Source organism: Camelus ferus, chromosome 9 (genome assembly GCF_009834535.1).
Source record: "Camelus ferus isolate YT-003-E chromosome 9, BCGSAC_Cfer_1.0, whole genome shotgun sequence".
NCBI classification, from domain to species: Eukaryota; Metazoa; Chordata; class Mammalia; order Artiodactyla; family Camelidae; genus Camelus; species Camelus ferus.
The window spans coordinates 37,164,021-37,185,682 of NC_045704.1; the positions used below are offsets into that span (position 1 = coordinate 37,164,021).

Sequence of the window (21,662 nt, forward strand, 5' to 3'; positions counted from 1 at the left end):
AACACTCCTATAGCTCCTACACTTCCAATCCTCTTAATCCAGGTCAAATAATCCACTTTCCTAGCGGGTTGAGCTGGTCTGGCCATCCCCAACAAAGGCCACCATGCCAGTGCAATTTTTTCTAAGACCTCAAACAATGTAAAAGATAATCTAGCTTAGCTGGCATATGATGAACGAAACAACTGATTAATGACATTTATCTAAGTATACCATATGAATTACCTGGACAGATTCTAATACAGTAAGACAACGCCTAGATATTACTAACTTTTCCTTAATAATATAGAAGGCTCATCAGAAAGTATACAAAGTTTCAGTATCACATTACATGGAATAATTACAATTTGCCATATGCATGGGTGGGTACCATTTAAGAAAGCTTCTGATAAGTAGAGAGCCAATTATCACACTTACTTGTAGTTGTGATGGGAGGGAGCTCTTCTGGTTGCTTGACATCTTTCTTTGGAGCAGAGAGTTGCTCATCTAAGTTCTTTAGGCGATCTTTATCTTTTAGGAGGTTTCCAGGTTTTAGCTCATTGATGTCTAATGCAAGGTTCTTGCAGAGGACCTCGATCTCAAACTTCAAGTTTAACTGCATAATTACAATATTCGATTAGGATATTAAAAATGAAAATTTAGCTTCATAATATACTGTATTGTCACCCAAATATTATAGTGCTTCCCCCTACAAATACCCTCCTTTTCCTGTAAATTTTAATAATGTAAAGGCAGAATATGTTTCAAAGGACAAAGAACAACAAATTTACCTTTAAGTCATGTTCCTGATGTAGCTCAGCTAATACATTCATAATTGCCATTGTCCAGGGGTTGGGTGGCCTAAAAACCTATAGAAAAGCTATGTTAAGCTGATCCCAAACTCACTCTTTAATTTCTATCATCTAAAATAGTTAAGCACTTATACTTATGTGGCCTTAACACTTTCCTATCTATATCATATTTCAGAAAAATAGCAAAACCCAAAGCCACCCGTTAGAATCAGTCCCATAATACTACTTAGCCTCTAAAGTTGGAAATCCGAGTTTCCCTAATAAACTGACTAAACTAGCTCTATCTTCATAAGAACTAAGGATATAGTCTCTTCACCCTCTGCTAAAACGAACTTACAAATCAGCCATCAATAAAATAAATAATAAAATTTACTCACCACGCTGCGAATGCTAGACTCTAAGACTTTGGCAACAAAGGGCACTACATAGAGCAACTCTTGCTGTCCTTTAACATAAGCCTCTAGCAGCAAAGATTTTACATCCAAGTCCTAGAATAAGGAAAGTATTTTTTAGCTTAAAATATACTAGAAAATCCCTCACAAAGTTCCCAAAAGATACCCTGACAGACTCATCTGCAAAACTGAAATCAATATAGTATTTGGCCCTTGCCTTAGGAAAAGGAAAGGGTAACAATAATAAAAGTCAGTAGACTTTTGTCTATCCTGCTAAATGTCATGAGCATGCAATTAGGGATTCAAAACATGGACCAAACTTTTACAAATACCTAATAATTAAAAAGTGGCCTCAAATAAAGACTTTTAGACAGAATATGCTGTATAAACATTCTCAAGTTTTATATGAGCCTTTAGCTGTAACTCACAGTGTGCAAGATGGGTTTATTTTTAGCTAGTGTGATCATTCCTAGCCAATGTCCCAAGTTCTTCAGCAAAGAACGATCGGAGAAATTGGCTGCAGCTTTATCAGAGGTCAGGAGCACCTGAAATAGTGTAGGAATAAGGAAGGTAAGACAATGAGCTTCTGAAAAAATATTCTTAACTAACTGTTTAAGAATTCCATTATTCTACATTAAAAACAAGCTGTCAGTACTGAGAACGTGCCCCCAAACTAGTTCTAGTCCATGTATCAAAGTGATATTTTGTTGTGTTTAGTGATATTTTTACCTTTAAATGCCTTTACATTTTATTTTTAAAAAACAGATAACAAGAATACACCATACAAAGTATACAAGGTTAAAAGTATCATGTATGGTCCCACAGAAAAGTATTATAAAACTAAAAGTTTTAGTTAGGTGTGAAGCAGAGATCCAATAGCAAATCCATTTTGAAGAGCTAAATTCAGTGCAAATGAAGACTACAGCTATGCTTCAAAGTCCTTCTAAGACAGCAGATATAATGGAGGAACATAACCAAGATCATGGTTTCTGCTGCAATCTTTAGCATTACCCAGGTCACTATACGTCTTTGGAGATAGATAAGATAACTTCCTGGAATACAGTATGATATTGCTTACACACTTCTTATCACATTTACAGAAAACCTAGTCCGTTTCATTAATTCTCTACTTCTTACTTTCCTAAGGGTTACAGCAACAACATAGGAGAATGTCTTGGGTACACACACATCCATGTACTACATAGCACCTCTTTATGGCTATAAATTTAAATTTATAATTTAAACTTTTGTTTAAAAGAAAGGATCCTGAAGTTTTGCTCCAGAGCATGTGGAAGCTTTCATATATACCAACCATCCTTGCTATCAGATAACAAAGACTGAATATCGTTATGTTCCTTAACTCCATACAGCAACAGCAGAATGGCACAAAGTCAGCTGTGCAACAGAAAGGAGCCAGGAATTCTTTCGCACTACAGCGTAACCAAGAATGGGGGAAATTCCCATCCACAGGTTTAAATATAGTGCTGGTTCCTGCCATATTCCAAGTTATTCAGCAAAGAACGATTACAACTATACGCTGGTTCGCACTGTTTTCTTAAAAAGTTATTCCTTCTAAGAAATAAAATACTTCAATTTCATGGAACAAGCAATAGCTCCATAGGAAGAGTCTGACCTTACACTAAACTGAGAATCCTAAACAATAGCTATTCCACAACAGGTCTAGAAAATCTGACATTTAAAAGACATCAAAATACTCACCGCAGCACTGTTTTTTTTAATAGTGAAAGTTATTAACAACATAAATATCCACTAGCAATATAATGAATTTCTGTAAGACTATTAAAAACAGAGGGACTAAAGCTAAGAGCATATAAAACTAAGAGCATAACATGTGGAAGGAGAAAAGGAAAAGTTAAAAATATGCACAAAGGGTAAAGATTTTAAACCATGCATGAAATGATGAAAAATTCAGAAGAGTGGTTACTTTCAAAATAAACAGTACATAGAGTATTTCTGTGAGCCTAAATTCTTCATGAAAATTTAATTGTGTATTTGAAACAAACCCTAGAGCAACTTTCATAAATACTTTAACACATATAACATACAGGGAAAACAGCAATTACCACCCCCTCAGATTCTGCCCGTGCAATCAAGTATTTCCAAACTCAAAACAGTAATAAAAAGAAATACAAGAACTTACTTTGATGTTTCTATAGGTCTCATTCAGAACCATCTTATTAAATTCAGGATTCTTCAGCGTGTCAAGAAAGTTTGAATATAGGCTGTGAAAGTTTGGCTCAATACTGACTCTCTTCATAACCAGGTATTGTGAAACCCAAGGCATAAATTCTTCCTTCACAGTTTCCTTCAGTTCTTCAACCTAGCCAACCATTATGACATGGGAAATACACAATTAAAAGATGATAAAAAGGGGGGAAGGGTAGATGCATGAGGTCCTGGGTCAATCCCTGGTACCGCCATTAAAAAAATAAATAAACCCAATTATCTCCTGTTCACACCCCCAAAATAAAATAAAGTAAAATAAATAAAAATAATTTTAAAAAGAAAGAAAAAAGATGAAAAAATACAGTTCTGCTTCTCTGAATGATACAGGATGTGGCTCCTTGCAAAAATTAGATGCTAAAGCACCATGCTACATCTCTCTCAATTTCAGACAGCTGCCATCAAGTATAATATGTTCATGTAAGTATGGAGTCAATCATCCCTTAATTGGGTGATTAGAGCTGAAACAGCTATGTCAGTTTAAGCTTTAAAATTATGAAACATGTGGTCCTTCATCCCCATTTTACTCAACTCTCCATTTGACCAAAAAAGGATGAATTACTAAGCTACAACCTGCTATTAACAGACCTAATACCAGAATTGTTTTCCTAAATTTCTATCTCCAGGAATCATTTATAAAGTTTGAAACTTCTCTTCTCAAAAGGGAAACTAAATGCTTCAAAATTTGCCCCCAGTCCATTATAGTGGGATTTTGAAAGACAGTACACGTATTACATCTCAAAATCCACTTGTTTAAGCTCATCTTACAGATATTTCCAAGCACTGTCTTAGCATATAATCTTATAAGGCAGGCATCATTACTTTTCATAAGCTCTATGTCAGTTTATTAGGTACCTAATGGTTTCTGGGAGAAGAGTTGTGAATGGAAGTACAAATGAAACTTTTCATCATCATGAAATCATTTTCAAGTTTATATCAAAAAGCCTGTGACTCATTGCAAAATACATTTAAAAACCAGTGTCTACAAAATCCACAAACCCTAGTTGGATACACATATTCCCTTCATTTTGATTCTATTACCTCAACCTTTAAAGTATTTAAAAGGGTGCAGAGTGTCGAATATAAATCCCCTAACCCATCTATACTTTTCCCATCAAGGAAAACTACAGAGAGTATTCATAGTGCTATATAAACTATTACATCATGCTCACCTTTTGTGTCATATTTGACTGTGACAGATTGTTGAAGATAAAAGCAATTTTCTCTTGGATATTTTCTGGGGGCTCTACAATTCTCTCAGTTTGATCTGTGGCCACAAGCAACGTATCTATATTTGTAGTATTAATAGAAGGCTAAAGAAATAAAACACATAAGATAAACAAACTGAAATGCCTGCTAGACAAATCCTAGGGGGAAAAATGTATACAGATGCCTTTGGCATGCAAAATGTACACGGTGTGTATGACTGTGCACTGGAAGTATTGGTAAGAATATGTACTGAACTATTAATAGGGGTTGCCTGTGGGAAATGGGGTGGGGGGTACAAAGGGAGAAATGCTTATCTTTATGCTTTTTTAAAAGGAGGTATGTGATGTTGATAATAAAATTAAAATACATGCTCACTATTGGATATATATTACAACATAACAAATCCAACAGAAAGAAAAAAAAAAAAAAAAGGTAGGCCTACTTACTGGCACATCTTTCTTAAAGCTGACTCCGGTTGGCCTGGTGACTGTAACCGTTTTAGCAACAGTGGTGGTTGTTGAGGTGGTTACCATAGTGCTAACCTGACCAGCAAGGGGAGCTTTTGCTGGAACCTGGGCCTGGGCCTGGGCCTGAGCCAGTGCAATACTTCCAGGGGTTGTGATAGAGCCCTGCATTTTCACAGGAGGATCTCGAGACTGCTGTCCATACTCGATATACTACAGGGGACAGGGAGATAGAAACACATTAGAAGAGTTCTTAACAGAAACTGAACTCTTTGAATTACACTCCCCTCACTTCTGAGTGTAGAAATTGTTTTAGAGCACTATTTTGATTCATCTATCTCCCTTATGCCTTGCCCCATTCTGGTCCATATCCCCCTATACATTATAATACATAAGTGGATACCATGAACTCCTTAAGGAGTAAAGGGAAAATATTAGTATGTTTTTAAAGTATTTATAAGAGAACTAGTCTAACAAAACAAGTTCCAAAAAGGCAGCCACAAATGCCTGCATATAAATTTCCTTAAATCCCTTACTACATGTAAACTTTAAAAAATTTAAATTATAGCAAATTGATTTCTTTTCCATTGGATGCTGATAAGAAAACCAAGGCCTAAAAAACATACTGCAGTTAAGAGTCCTAACTCAGTAAAGATATTACCACAAAACAAAAACACAGTGTATACCACACCAAGCCAACCTGAGGGTAAGCAATGATACTGGGTGTTCTGGGAAGTCTTCTCCTACTCCCCATTTCACAGACCAGTAAACCTCCTTCTCACATACAAATTAGAAGACAGACACAGGTTTCCTGATACTATTTCCAACAACTTTTACTTGACAAAACAAAAACTACTATCTACATACACAACAGCTTTATTCAAAAAAAAAAGGGGGGGGGGCATTTTCAAGGAGGAAAAATAATCTGTAAAGAAAGTACAGCCCTTTAAATTGACTACAGAAATATAAAATAACCTTTCTTCCCTTCTCTGGGTATCTTATTACAGTGGGAAACGGGGACCATTACTTTGAGTGACCACTTTTGTACCACGTCCCTTGTTCTTTCTCCTCTCTGGTCTTGAAAGGTCCCTATTCCCAGCACTGAATTCCAAATACATCTCATTCTAAGCCTCTGACCTCCCATCTTAGCTTTTCAAAACTGCTTTCCTGTCTAGTTTTCAGCGCTATAGTTTTGGAACATTCCCCTAACCCCCTCAATAGGAAAGAATACACTCCTGCCTCCCACTCTATGGTTTCCTAGGCTAACAAATCCAGTGGGATGGGGTAGAAAGCACTGGAATAAATTATAATATAGAATTAAAAGTAGGTTCAAATTTTGATCTTTCTGATTCTTTAAAATATGATCTTTTTAAAGCAGATTATCTGCTTTGTACAAGAAAAAAATAATAAAATAAAGTTAACAGAGATTAATCAACTTTCTTTTCTTGTTCTCTATAAGCTGACTTTAACTAAAGGTAAAACAAAAATGTGAATATTTACCAATCAACCTAAAACCAATCATTAAAGTAAATGACTTAAAAATTTCAAAAATAATCACATAACATGGCTTAAAATGTATATTCTCTGGGTTCCTTTCCTCAGGGACTGTCTCCTTTTTCACAAGTACCTTAAAGGAATCTAAGCAGGTGGTTTAAGAAGGCTGTATTTTTAAGAAACACTGGACTAAGTCTTAAACAGCTTTGAATTATATTAACACTTACAGCAGAGAAACAACCTTCCTTATTTTTATCAGAGTTCCACTCCAAATCCTTTCTAGAATCAGGCAGGGATTCTTACTAACATCAAAAGATGTCAATTCCTCAATAGCATTATTAGGCTAAAGAACTAGCAAAAGGCCTTTTATTAAATCAAGCAAAACCATGCTTATAAAAGATAATCCAAATTTTTTTTCACGATTAAGCTGCAAAACAAGCAACAAATAACATTTGTATCTATATCATGCCCCTCACTAAAAAATCTTAATGCCATTCCTAGCAAATCCAAAATCAAATAAAAATAGATAAATCCTGCAACTACTGGTCAGATTTTAAGTACTGAAGACACTTACTTCTTGTAAATGATGTGGAAATTGCATAAAGTGACTGATAGAAGCCAAGTGCTGACAATACTGGGGATAGTCCTTCAATCTGTCAACAAAAACGTTCATTCATTCACCATTTCATGTAAGAACAGAGGCAGCACAATTTAAAATTTTTCAAAAGCTAGGCCATTTCCCTCATTGCTACCAATGAGATACCTCATTTTAAGAGAATGCCAAGAGGAGGAACAAAGAAGTAGAGGGGGGAAATATTTATGAACTTCACTCCTTTTACATCAAAAACAGTATCTTTGTTTTTTAAAGGTCTTATTCCACTTAAAATTAGATTACAATGAACCACTAAAACTATTACCTGGAAACAACAAATGCTCATCAAGAGGTGAACAGAAAACCAATAGCAAACCCATAACAATAGAATACTACTCAGCAATAAAAAAGAAACAAACCACTGAAACATTCAGTAACATGGATAAATCTCAAAAGCATCATGTAAGAAGTCTGACTCATACACACTGTGTATGATTCCATTTAAATAATACTCTGGAAAAACTAGACAAATCAGATCAGTGATTGCCAGGGTTTAGATGAGGGGGAAGGTGGAATAACAGAACTTCTTGGAGGTAATGAAAATATTCAGTATCTTCAATATCTTGATTGTGATGGTAGGTGGTTACATAGCTGTTTGTGCCCAAATTCAGACCTGTTTGTTCACTTTCACATATATAAAGTATACCTCAGCAAACAAAAAAAGCGCTATTTCATTTTATACATTTCATACCACTTATTTGCTAATTATAATGAATAGAATTTTATTCACTTGTTCCTGTTACTCCATACAGTCATTAAGATTAGGTAATATACATATAATAACGGCACGAGTAAGTAAGTTATTAATTTTCCTTATATATAAAGAGAAGCTTCACAGGAAACCTATCCACTCACCTATTTTTAAATCTATCTAATGCAGCAATCCCAAAATAATACATTTTGGATCCAAAAGGCTTGCGTAAGGCTTCAAGAACATATCGTAGGGCCAGACCTAGTGCCATGTAAGTGACCAGTCCTTTTTCAATTATCCCACCAAATAGGCAGGCTGTTATATGTAACTCTTTATCAGGGTACTGGGGAAAGAACCGATACTCTTCAAACAAGTTCCTTAGCATACAGTTAAACACTTCTCGTTCCCTCTTTATGGTAGAATCTTTAAACCTCTGTAGCATTTCTAATACCTGGAAAAAGCAAGATAAAAACAATATGCACATAAAAGAAATTATTATTAAGAGCATTCCTCAAATACTCTTAATTGTTAAGCAAAATATTTAACAATAAACTGAGCTTGAGATAAATATTAAGGTTTTAAAAAAAGAAAAAAGAGGACACTAATAAACTCATCTATAAAACAGACTCGCAGACATAGTAAACAATCTTATGGTTACTGGAGGGGAGGGAGTGGGAACGGATAAATCTGGGAGTTTGAGATTTGCAAATGTTAACCACTATATATAAAAATAAATAAAAAACAAATTTTTTCTGTATAGCACAGGGAACTATATTCAATATCTTATAATAACCTTTAATGAAAAATACGAAAACAAATATGTGTGTGTGTGTGTGTGTGTATATATATATATATATATACACACACACACACACACACATGCATGACTGGGACATTGTGCTGTACACCAGAAATTGACACATTATAACTGACTATATTTTAATGGTTTCAAAAGATGCAAAGACGTATCAAAACATTTTGTGCTAGATTTCACTTTGGAAAAGGGCATTTATTTAAGAGTTATTACCTAAACCATTAAAGAATTAAAGAATCAGATCATCTTAGAGACTCACCTCATCAACGGACATGGTTGGATGTGGTGGGTGATTATATATTCTCTGGAAATAGCTGTTTGCTTCATCATCTATCTCTTTACTAAAGTGCTGATTTGCCTCTGGCCACACCTGAGACAAGTCCGCTGTGAGAACAGAAAACCAACCAGAGGGCATTTAGGCTCTTCCTCCACTCCCCCATATGAAGCACACAGAGCCAGAGAGACCAATATAGTTTGAATTTCAAGGAAAAAAAATGAAGTGACATGTTTAAGTGGTCAAGTTTCAGTATTTGAGTGCTCTAGGGACACACAAAATTCTAACAAAACTGCTTTACAACTATAGTTCTGTCTTATTATTTTATTCATGAAGACTTATTACACTATGAAAGTTCACTAAGTTCAAATTCGTAACGCACTTACCCTTAATACAATCTCACTTGAGGTTAAAAAATCTTTAGTACTTTATAATAAAAACCACATTTAACATGTAAGAATTATCAATGCATATGCATGACATACTGATATAAACACAAAGCATGCTACAAAACATAACATTCAGACAAGCCTTTCACACTAACGTTTTTAAGTCAGTTAGTTTATCTTGGATAATGAATATTTAGTCCCAACGACAAGGACAAGTTAATAATACCTATGGTATTTACAAAGAGGAATTCTCTGACTTTGAAATAATTACTAAAGGAGACAAAACTTTAAAAATAGGTTTTTGTGATATCATATATATTATATGGCAATATTTATTATATATACTATAAGACTATATAAAAATAAATCATAAAGCTGTAACAAAATAAAGTTATCTTCATAAGCTCCCAAGATGAAACAGAAATCTGAAACTCTCCTGTATTAAGGTAAGTCAATGTCTTTGTCTATATAACTCTAGGGACACCAAATTGGACATGGAAGTTTTATGTGTATCAGCCACACTTCACAATCACAGACAACACTACCACTTACAAGGTTTCATCTTACTCTGCTGGAATGTAGGCTGGTTCAGTCCAGAGGTGCCCAGTTTCCTCTGTACAAAAGGATCGTTATTCACTGCAGGGAGTCCAAGAGCCCCAGTTCCTATACCAGTCAGGCTGCCTGTGCCAAGACCACCTACTAGAAAGAATGAAGGCAGCCAGAAGTCTTATCATTACTCATATTCTTGACTTTATTCATATCAAAGATATAAGTTCTTACTTAGAAAGTCAAGGTCTCCTGTTAACTCAGTGGTAACAAGGTTACAGAGCTATTGCATTTCACTCCTTAGGTTTTAGTACTCTACACTTATACTCTGGTGATAAAGGGTGAGGATAGCTAAGAAAAAACAAGTCGGTAGTTGAGGGGAAAAATGTAACCTTTAATTCAATATAAAGTTAAAAGCCAAAATACATGGAAAAGTTTTAGGGATATACTATCATCTTCAAGGTAAGTGCAAAAAGGCAGAACATACACCTGAATCTGATGTGTGAAATATTTTCTACCTTTATTATACCAACCTTGTGTAATTCATAAAGCTTTGAGTTTTGATCTAAGCCTAAGTTCTTTAGAATGTGATTACCACATTTGTTATTGTTTATACTATCCTTTGGTAACAGAATCCTTACTGAATACTTTAAACTTGATAGGAATATCTTCATTGCAACTGGATTAAATTAACATATTGTTTTTTTCTCTTCCCAATTTTGGATATGAAGGCCAACTTTCAAAATTTGTTTAAGTAGCTTTCCTCATCAGAGTGACTCCAAAAATCTTACATACACTAAGGCACAATGAAGCTTACCAATAATCTGTACCCCTACCCACCCCCCTTACCTGGAAGCTGTGATGAAAGTCCTCCAATACCACTGAATGCAGTTGTCTGATTTGGGGTTGATAGGGGTGGAAATGCTTTTGCTGGTGACTGAGGGGTACTGAATGCAGAACCCAAATTTGGAGGAAAGCCCTGCATACTCTGGGTGTGAGGGGCAGCTGAACCACCTATACTAAGAGATGCCATTCCAGCAAGAGGATCAATCTAAAGAAAAACATTATAAAAACGTATTAAACATACTTCAAGCAGAGGCAGACAAATGACACAGGTAAAGCAATCTTTAGCAATAGCTCTTCAAACGCATATGTAAACTGCAAAACCACACACAATCATGAAACTTAAATCCCAAAATCATGTCAAGTGTGCTAGTTATTTTCCTTCTTACAATAATAATAGATTGAGTAGGTTTAAAGTAGCCCCTGCCAAAGAACCAGAGCCATAATATGAGGGCTATAAAACTTCAAGAATAAAATTTAAGATCAATTTCCCTGAAACTGAACTATTCAACATTTAGTAGTGACAGGGAACAATTATTACATCAAGTTCCTTATAATTTCCAACAAGCCCCTTGAAAACAAACCAACAAAAAACCTCAACATAAGTTACTTAACGTTCAACACAATAAAAGCATTAGAAGTTAGAAATCTTTCAGTCATAACAAATAAATGTCAAAATTTGAGTATCTTGGGGTTGAAGATCAGCTCTAATTAAGAAAATCAAAAACAAAAAACAAGGTATGCTATTCACCAAAAGATTTTATTAAATATCTAATAACCACACTTTCAAGCTTCTTAGTTTGTGGCATTACTTCAGACCTTTGTGATTACAGAAAATAATAGACGAAAATGCCTTTTATAAAGTGGACACTGAAGAATCACTAAATGTTCTCTTCTCTTAAAATAAACCCCAATCTGCAATTCAATGCAGCTGAATACAGAAGTGGAACGTGTTGCTCCCAGAGAGAAAGGGGTAGCTGGTGTCAGGGAGTAACTTAAATGTACCTTGTTTTTAAAAGAGCAGTTCAGTTGAGAGCTGAAGAGCCCCAGTTATAACAAGTCCTTATGCTCTAGCACTGTTGCTTGGCCCGTGAAGCTACAAACAAGACACATCAGGTTCAAAGGCAGTGCTTATTTCTCAAGTCTAAGTTATTCTTATTTTAAAAAGAAGCCCTTACCATTTACCTAAATAAGCTGTTTTGTATCTTTCCTCTCAAAGTCATGTTCTATTTAATGATTAAAATTTATTCTCAGCCACGCCTATTTACAGATCTCCTTTAAGTGGATAATAGACATGCAGTTATCTAAAATGTAATAAATTCAGACAAAATCTTCCTTTGAGTAGATTATTAATGATGATGTATAAGTTTATTCTATTCCAAGTCTACGAATGAATGGGGATGTGCCAAATGTATCGGTCATTTACCTGAACAGGAGAAATGGCATCTAAGCTGCTAGCACTAGGAGGGCGTCCTTTTGGCATAACTCCAGGTGGTGGCTGTCTGGCCTTGTTCATAACATTACTGCAGTTGGCTACCATGGTGAGGATGGTTTCTGATAACTCCTGAGAAACACTCCTTAACGGAAACAAAAAGTGAAAAATATCACTTGTTATTCCCTAGAACACCTAAATAAACAAATCTGGGTTTCTAATAAAGAAAACTTGCTGGAACCTAGGGCTAACTTTCTACCATACCCCACGTCTCTGCATCTGCATCAATCACTAGGATTTTCTGAGCATTGGCTTTCTCTTGAAAATATCTCTTACATGTTTGAAATTAAGCCTTGTGTACAGGGCTGCCTATATATTTTAAAACACTACTCTGTAATAAACACTCTATATCCTCAGCCACTTCATCAAAAATTATGGCCCAATATAGACATATCAAAGCAAATAAGCAATTTTTACACTAAGTTCTTGTGGGGGGAATAGGTTTATTTATGTAATAAATGTACTGGGGACTGAACCCCTCATGTATGCTAGGCACATGCTCTACCACTGAGCTATACCCCTCCACACTAGGTTCTCACAGTCAAAGACAATACATTTATTTAAGTATAGATAAAAATGCCATAAACATAGTCAGTAACTATATTTGGCAAGCACTTAAAGAACTGATTGACTTCAAAAATGTGAACATAAGAAACATTTGAGAGAAAATCCAACTTCCTATCTTAGGGTGCTATTGTCTCATAAAACTGTGGAACCCCTTGTAACTCATAAATGTTATACAAACTTGATACCATCTTAGAGCTTACCTCCTAAATTCAGAATCATATTACTGGCACTAAAAAGTAAAGGTATTCACTCAGATAAGAAAGCTGTTTCACATTTGGGGGAAAAAAACCAAGGATATTAAAAGTACCAAGTAAAAGTCTACATTAAAATATTACAGCAAAAACTACCAAATTATTACTTGTGTCAACATGATCAAATAAATGGTTCAAATATGGACTACAGGGGGAGGGGGTCATGCAGGAACAGAGGATTAAGAGGCACAAACTATTATGTATAATATAAGCTATAAAAATATGTTGTACAACACAAGGAATACAGCCATTTATTTTATAGTAACTATAAATGAAGTCTATAACCTTTAAAAATTATAAATCACTATTATTACACACCTGTGACACAATACTGTCTATCAAGTGTACATCAATAAAAATAAAAAATATGGACTACAAATGTAAATGAACAATGAGTTGTTTTTTCATCCACTGAAGCAAGGGAGAAAAATATTAAAGACCATGGAAAAGAAAAGGGAGATGTCAGCTCTTAAAGGTGTGGGTCTACTTATTTACCTAAGTAGTAAGTGGTAAAACCATTAATTTCCAAAAGGCATTTCAGATAAAAGGACATGAGTAGCTATCTCCAGCCTCTGTATCTTGGTTAAAAACACACACTTTTCTGCCAATAAAACTTCATTAAAAAAAAAAACAAACTTCATAGAGATACCATATTTCATTTTTCAGATTAGAAGAGCCTCCATCAGGCAAGGTTACAGGGAAATAGACAAACTGCCTCTGGTTATACAAGACAAACAACTTTTATGGAGAAAAATTCTGCAACACCTAATAAAATTACACATTCATTTTTCCCTTTAATCCAACAATTCCACTTCTAGTGGGCCCAAACATACACTGGTAAAGATGATGGATGCAAAATGCTGTTCATTGCATTATTTGTGATACAGAATGAAAACAAACAGAATATCCACCAACAGGGTACTGATTTACTAACGGACATATCATCTGTTCAGTGGAGTACTATACGACAATTATAAGGATAAGGAAACTCTTGCAGAGATCAGTCAAATCCATACCACCATTGAGATCTCTTTTATTGCCATAGATGCACAAAATAACCCAACATCACACAAAAGAGAGAAAGAGAGAGAAGAAAAAGAATAGGAAACTAATTTTATGGCGTGAACTCTGGGATATATGAGCATATGAAAGAAGCATGATGCAGCAGAATATAAAATATACTACCTTTTCCACAAGAAAAGAGGGAAATATACATTTTTTTAAGGCAGAGATAACCCACAAAATAAAAATGGTTAACTACAGGACAACAGAAGAACAAGGTGGCGGTAACAGAGTTTAAAGGAAAATTTCCCTGAATTTACTTTGCTTTAGAATTTTTGAATTTGAAACCATGTCTATATTTTACCAATAATAAAAACAAACAAAAACCCTTTAAATTAAAAAAGAAACCATTCCAAAGACATTTATGCCATGGGTTAATGTCTGCTAGTTAATAGGTAATTATCATACTGTATTGGATACAAATGCCTTTAATTGTAAGCCACACCGTTATTTTAAATACTGGTTAATTCTAACGGTAGGAGGTCACCAATGAGATGCATTATTTCAGAGATGTTAAAAATGTTTACAACTGGGTATCTTAGAATTACTAAAATATGGTTAATTAAAATATTATTCCTTACTATTTCAGAAGAACTTGTCATATCTTACAGAATTTCAAACTTAAAAGAGCTAGACTACTACAAGGAACCCCCATAAATGCTACCCTCACCAATTATTTACATTTTGCCCTAAATATTTATTTAACCATTCTTTCTATAGTACCCACTCCTCCTAAACATTTTAGGTTAGATAGGTCTTTTATCTTGTATCTTTTATCTGTAAAAACTTCCCTGTGTATTTTCTGAGAATAAGGACACTTTCTTACATAACATAAAATAGTAACAATCAGGAAGTTTAACACAAGTTTAACAGGTATAAAATAAAATAGGCCACATTTCAATTGCATCAATTGTTCCCATAATGTCCTTCAATGCTATATTCCCCTCGGATCAGGATCCAATCGTCACATTGAGTTGTCATGTCTCTTTAGCTTCTTTAAATTGGAATAATCAACTTTTATTTCTGTCTTAGACTTGTTTTTTAAAGTACAAGTCAGTTATTTAATAGAATGTCCCTTGAGTTGTGTTTGTCTGCTATTTTGATTTTTAAATTTATTGACGGCAGGACTGTCACATAACTTATACGATGTCCTTTACAATGCATTTTATCATGAGACATATATAGAAGTGAGCCTGGTGACCACTTGACCAATAAATTAATGTGGTATGTGCCAGATATCTCTACTGAAAAGTTACTACTTTTCTTCTTTGTGACTAAGTAATTTGTGGGGAGATACTTTTAAATTACGCAATTATCCTATTCCTCAAATATTCACTCACTACTTTTAGCATCCACTGAAGTTTCTATTTTAACTCCATCATAATTACTTGTATATTTATTTCTGGAAGAACTTTCCTTCTTTGGCATTTATTTACTTTTAACAGTACAGACTGAATACTTTGCATGCATTATTACTTCATTAAATTCTTCAGGACAGGTACTTCTAATAAATCAATAAAAGAAACTAAAACTGAGAGTTTTGTAAACTATCTCCCTATACATAAATACAAAATTAATGTGCACTTAAATTTCCAAGAGAATATTCAATTCCAGATGGACTAAAATGTGTATATGTGAGAGGCCAATCTTTGAAGCTTAAAATTTTACAACATTTAGAACGTATAGAGCAGTGTTTTCCAACTGTTGCACTATTAGCACTCCAAACTGAACAATTCCTCCTTGTGGGAGGCTCTCCTGTACACTGTAAGCAGTTTAACAGCATCCATGGGCTTTACCCACTAGATACCAGTAGCACACTTTTCTCCAATTATGAGAATCAAAAACAATGTCAAACAACTTTGAGGAAGCAAAATCATCCCTGGTTAGAATCACTTATTCAGAGATATACATGAGGAAAAATTTTTTAAAGCAAGGAAGGGCAAAAATACAACTCAAGCTCTAAGTGGGAGAGTTAAGGAAACAGGACTGGAAGACAAAAGTTTAACTTCAAAAATGTTATCATTTAAGTCGCACAGTAGAAATCACAGGTGTTCATTTTACTATGCTTCAGAACTTATCAAAAAAAATACTCAGGACATAAGAGAAAATGGTGGAATGAAGACCTCCAAATATTCTCTCCTCCATAAAACTTACTATAACACTAGCAAAACTGTAGGAATCAATTTTTTAGGAACTTTACAAATTAACCAAAAGGCTTTTACATCAAGGGAATTCCAGAAAGACAGTAAGATCTTGGTAACAACAGCAAGTTTTACAGCATCTTAATTTGCCCTACTCCCATGCTCCCCTTCAGCTACCTATAGCAGGACTGAAAACTAATAGCCCACAACCACAGTGAAAACCAGCAGCCTGATGGCCACCAGAGAAAAGGGCTCAGAACTAGGTTGAAAAATCTTCAAAGCTTCATTCTTAGAGAAATATCATTATTTCACCTATTTGAGAATTCCCTGTGAGACCACAATGGCAAGGCTGCCTTTATTGGACCTAAGAGCTGAACCAAGACAAAAAGCCTTTCCCCCAACAGGTATTTGTAGAAAATACTTAAAGGTAATAGCTTTAACTTCTTGGCTGCCTAAAGTCAAAGATAACAGTTTGAGCAAATAGGCTAACCAAAAAATTTAAAAGGAAAACTTAGAGAATGTGATCCCCCTGGGTGGAGCTTTGAAAAACTCCCACATTTTCCCAGGAATCTAGAAAGGCCTAACGTGTGTACAGGGCTGTGCTGTATCTGGGCCATTCCCAAGAAAGACCTGAGAAGGCCCAAGTTCTTACCTCAAGCCAATCTTCAGACTCTGCTTAAGAAAGAAGTGAATACAAAAGTGGAGTTGTCTGGCTTAGTGTTAAAGGTATGTCTCAACACATGCACAGAACCACAGGGTAAAGAGTAGCTTATTGATTTCAGAGTTTAAGAAACTTTCCTATCTTTAGTTGATTAAGGCTTACCCAGAGATTTCAGTGGTCAAACATGACAAAGAACACAGGCATTATAGAATTCATTCAGAAATGATTAACAGCAAAAGAAAAAACCCTGGTGAAGGGGTAAATCTCATTCCAAGAATTGCCGCATTATTTAAAATTTCCAGTTTTCAACCACGAATTACAAGACATGCAACACACCCAGAGATACACACAAGAAAGCACGGCCCATACACAGGAATAAAATGTTATCAACAGTAACTGTCCCTCAAGAAGAACAGATGTTGGACTTTACCAGACTTTAAATCAGGTATTTTAATTATGTTCAAAGAACTAAAGAAAAAAAAAATCAAAAGAACTACAGGAAAGTTTGAAAAAGATGTCTCACAAACAGATCATGTCAATAAAAATTTTAAAAGAAGTGTACTGAAATGAAAAATTCACTACAGGTTCCCAACAGCAGATTCAAGCAGGCAAAAAGAATCTATGAGCTTGATGACAGTTCAGTAAATACTATCCAGCCTAAAAAACTGAAGGAAAAAAGGAAAGAAGTAAACAGACTGAGACATGTGAAACACTACCAAAGGTACCAATAACATATAGTGGGAGGAGACAGAAAGGGGCAGAAAAAATATTTGTTGACATAATGGCTGAAAACTTCCCAAATCTGGTGGAAACTATTAATTTATATATCTTAGAAGCTCAACAAATTTCAAGCAATATAAGCTCAAAGAAATCCATACTTAGAAACAACATAATCAAAACAAAAGAAAGAAAAAGAAAAAGAAAGAACATAATCAAGCTGTTGAAAGAAAAAAGACAGAATTATCTTATCAGCAACAAGGGCAACTTATCATATACAAGGGAGCCTCAGAGGGAAAAAAAATTAACAGCTGATGTCTCATTAGAACCTACAGAAGCCAGAAAACAGTGGGATGGCATATTCAAAACACTGAAGTAAAAAGAAATGTGAATCAGAAATCCTTCAACAAAACTACCCTCCAAATCCAAAGGAGAAATTAAGATATTCTTGGGTAAACAAAACTGAGGGAATTCATTGCTAACAGACCTGCCCTAATAAGAAATAATGAAGGAAACCCTTTGGGCTGAAATGAAAGGACACTACACAGTAACTTGAACCCATATGAAAAAACAGAGCACCAGTAAAGGGACATAGGTAAACATAAAACACAGTATGAATATATTTTTGCTTACCATCTTTTTATCTCCCACCTGGTTTAAAGGACAATTATTATATGAAATAATAACATCAAATCTTCTGATGGGCACACAGTTTATAAAGGTATAAGTTGACAGTAGCAGCACAATGACAGAGGAGGGAAGAGAGTTATTTAGGAGGAAATTTCTGCATGCTATTGAAATTCAGTTGGTATTAACTGGACAAGATTGTTTTAAGTTAAAATGTTAATTTGAATACTCAAGGGGGAAAACTCTAAAAAACATATAGCCAAAGTAGCAGCAAGGGAATTAAGCTGATCCATTATAAAATACCTATTTAATAGTAAAAGAGGCAGTAACAGAGGAATGGAGGTACAAAACAGACATAACACATAACAGAAAAACTAACAGCAAAAGAGCATGGATAAATTCTACCTTATCAGTAGTATTAAACGTAAATAGATTAAATACTCCAATTACAAGGCAGAAATGGTCAAATGGATTTTTAAAAAATAATCCAACTATATACTGTGTAAAAGACTCTTCAGATTTTAAGAGACACATATATTTTGAAAGTAAGAGATGAAAAAAGATGTGCCTTACAAACATTAACCAAAAGAGAACACTGTACAATGGCTATACTAATTTCACACTAGACAGCCTTTAAGAAAAAAATTAATAGAGACAAAGACATTTTATAATAATAAAAAGGCCAATCCAACGGGAAGATGTAATGGTTATAAACATACTTAAAAAGAGTCCCAAAACATATGAAGGGAGAATTAAAGGGAGAAATAGGTAATTCAAAAATAATAGTTGGAGACTTGCATACCCCACTTTCAATAACAATCAACAATACTATATTATAAACTTCAAGGTTGCTGAGACTAACTCCTAACTGTTCTCATCACAAAACATAAATGACTAATTATGTGACATAAAGGAGATTTTAGCATAAAAAACCTGACCTTCCAATTTAATAAATTTTTTTTAAAGTTCAAACTAAACTCAAAATAAGCAGAAGGAAAATAAACTCTAGAGCTGAAATAAATGAAATGGAGAACAGAAAAACAACAGGGAAAAACAAAAGCTGGTTCTTTGAGGAAGTCAACAAAACATGTTTATTTAGCTACACCGACCATACCCCACTTCAAAAATGGGGGTGGGGGCACACAAGAGTAGACTCAAATTATTAAAATCAGAAGAAGACATTACTACCAACATTACAGAAGTGAGAAAGATCATAAGGGTATACTGCAGAACAACAGTATGCTAACAAACTAGGTAAGTTAGATGAAACAGACAAGTTCCTAGAAAGACACAAACTGCTCACACTCAAAGAAAAAACAGAAAATCTGAGTACAACTATAACAAGTAGAGATAACAACTATCCACAAGAAAAAGCCCAAGACCAGAGGACTTCACTGAATTCTATGGAACATTTAAAGAATTAACACCAATCCTTCTTACAAAAATTACAAGAGGATAGAACACATATCAATTCATTGTATCAGGCCAATATTACTCTGATATCAAAACCAGGCAAAAGACAACACAACTACAGAACAATATACCTTAGGAATATGAACACAAAAATGCTCCCTAAATACTAGCAAAATGAATTCAGCAGCATATAAAAAAGAAGTGTATACAAAGACCAAGTGAGATTTATCCCAGGAAAGCAAAATTTTTAACATGCAAAAATCAATTATTAATATAATATACCACATCAATAGAATAAAAAACAAAAACCACATGATCATCTCAATACAAGCAGACAGAAACATTTGACAAAATGCTTTCATGAAAAAACACCAAACTAACTAGAATTAGAAGGTAAGGAAATCTCAAAATGAAAGGTAACTATAAAAAAAAAACAAAAAAACCCACAGCTATCATCATACTTACTGGTGAAACACTGGATACTTTCCTTCCAAATCAGGAACAAGACAAGGCTGTCTGCTCTTACCACTTCTATTCAACTTTAGACTAGAGGTTCATGTTAGAGAAATTAAGCAAAAAAGGAAAAAAAGAGAAAGAAGAAAAGAAAAAGAGAAAGAACAAGAGAAAGAACAAGAACAAGAACAAGAACAAGAACAAGAACAAGAACAAGAACAAGAACAAGAACAAGAAAAAGAAAAAAAGAAAAAAGGCATCCAGATGGGAAAGGAATAAAGCTCTCTCTATTCACAGATGCTGTGACTTATATAAAATGCCTAACAATAAACATAACAAAAGTGTAAGACTTGTACACTGAAAATGACAAAACATCACTAAAAGAAATTACAGACCTAAAGAAATGGAAAAATATCCCAGATTCATGAAGTGGAAGACTCAATATTGGTAAGGTGGCACTATCCCTCAAGATGATCTAAAGATTCAACATAATCCCTATCAAAGTCCCTCTGGGCTTTGCAATATCTTTGCAAGGAACTGACAAGCTAACCGTAAAATTCATGAAAACTGAAGGGACCCACAATGACCAAAACAATCTCAAAAAAGTAGAGCAAAGTTGGAGAACTCATACTTCCAAATTTTAAAACTTACTAAAAAGAGATAGTAATCAAGACAGTGTGGTACTGGCTTAAGGACAGATATTTTGATCAGTGAAACAGAACTAAGAGTCCAAGGGGGAGGGTATACCTCAATGGTTAAGAGTACATGCTTAGCATGCACGAGGTCCTGGGTTCAATTCCCAGTATCTCCATTAAAATAACTAAACCTAATTATCTCCCCCCAAGCAAACAAACAAACAACAACAACAAAAAGGCAAACAGAAATAACAGTCCAGAAAAAAACTCACACATTATGGACAATTAATTTTTGAATACAATTCCAAAGGGAAAGATCAATCTTTTCAACAAATAGTTTGGCAACAAATGAATATTCACATGTAAAACTATACACCTCCTCACACCATATACAAAAATATTAACTCAAATGGACCTAATATATATTTTAAGTAGTACAGTACTTTGGACTTAAAAAACCGCTGGATAACCTTAGCTGCTGTCACGTTTAATCATTTACCCCTCGTCCACAATCAACAATTATCCATACAACCCAACTCCAATATTAAATAATCATTTTCAAGCATGCTCTTCTTACCCTGCACAAGCTTGTAAACAGGCCAACATGGTCGCCAAAGTTTCTGGAGGAAGTTGAGCACTTTTGGGCTGATCTTTCTCTGGAGCAAGTCCACCCAAAATAGAAGGACACCGCCTCTTTAAAAAAGTCATACATGCCTGGATAAAAGGCTCCTGAAAAACAGCAAGTCCCTCAGTGTATTTGAAATTCATCATTAATTGCTTTCAGGTTAAAGAATAAGCATTATGACTAAAATACGTATATAATAATTTCATTATCATTCTCTT

At 34.5% G+C, this 21,662-nt stretch overlaps 1 protein-coding gene and 2 non-coding genes across 8 annotated transcripts in view; all 3 read right to left on the reverse strand.

Moving 5' to 3' along the window:
* CNOT1 (CCR4-NOT transcription complex subunit 1) overlaps nucleotides 1-21,662 on the reverse strand; it is a 94,977-nt gene that overhangs the window by 20,896 nt on the left and 52,419 nt on the right. For 2 of the 6 annotated variants that reach the window (XM_006193026.2, XM_032486440.1), the window contains exons 16-29: nucleotides 21,397-21,548; nucleotides 12,227-12,377; nucleotides 10,807-11,008; nucleotides 9,964-10,110; nucleotides 9,008-9,132; nucleotides 8,099-8,385; nucleotides 7,166-7,244; nucleotides 5,080-5,310; nucleotides 4,597-4,737; nucleotides 3,342-3,521; nucleotides 1,609-1,725; nucleotides 1,166-1,276; nucleotides 768-845; nucleotides 415-592 (exon numbers count right to left, since the gene is read on the reverse strand). In XM_006193026.2, coding sequence (XP_006193088.1) covers nucleotides 415-592; nucleotides 768-845; nucleotides 1,166-1,276; nucleotides 1,609-1,725; nucleotides 3,342-3,521; nucleotides 4,597-4,737; nucleotides 5,080-5,310; nucleotides 7,166-7,244; nucleotides 8,099-8,385; nucleotides 9,008-9,132; nucleotides 9,964-10,110; nucleotides 10,807-11,008; nucleotides 12,227-12,377; nucleotides 21,397-21,548 — 2,179 coding nt within the window. The remainder of the gene's footprint in view (nucleotides 1-414; nucleotides 593-767; nucleotides 846-1,165; nucleotides 1,277-1,608; nucleotides 1,726-3,341; nucleotides 3,522-4,596; nucleotides 4,738-5,079; nucleotides 5,311-7,165; nucleotides 7,245-8,098; nucleotides 8,386-9,007; nucleotides 9,133-9,963; nucleotides 10,111-10,806; nucleotides 11,009-12,226; nucleotides 12,378-21,396; nucleotides 21,549-21,662) is intronic. The other 4 variants (XM_014566302.2, XM_014566301.2, XM_006193027.2 and 1 more) reach the window with 2 other exon arrangements.
* LOC116666131 lies at nucleotides 2,528-2,666 on the reverse strand. The gene has a single exon (XR_004322979.1). It is a non-coding gene; the product is annotated as a small nucleolar RNA SNORA46 (small nucleolar RNA).
* On the reverse strand, nucleotides 11,798-11,933 carry LOC116666133. Its single transcript, XR_004322982.1, has one exon. It is a non-coding gene; the product is annotated as a small nucleolar RNA SNORA50 (small nucleolar RNA).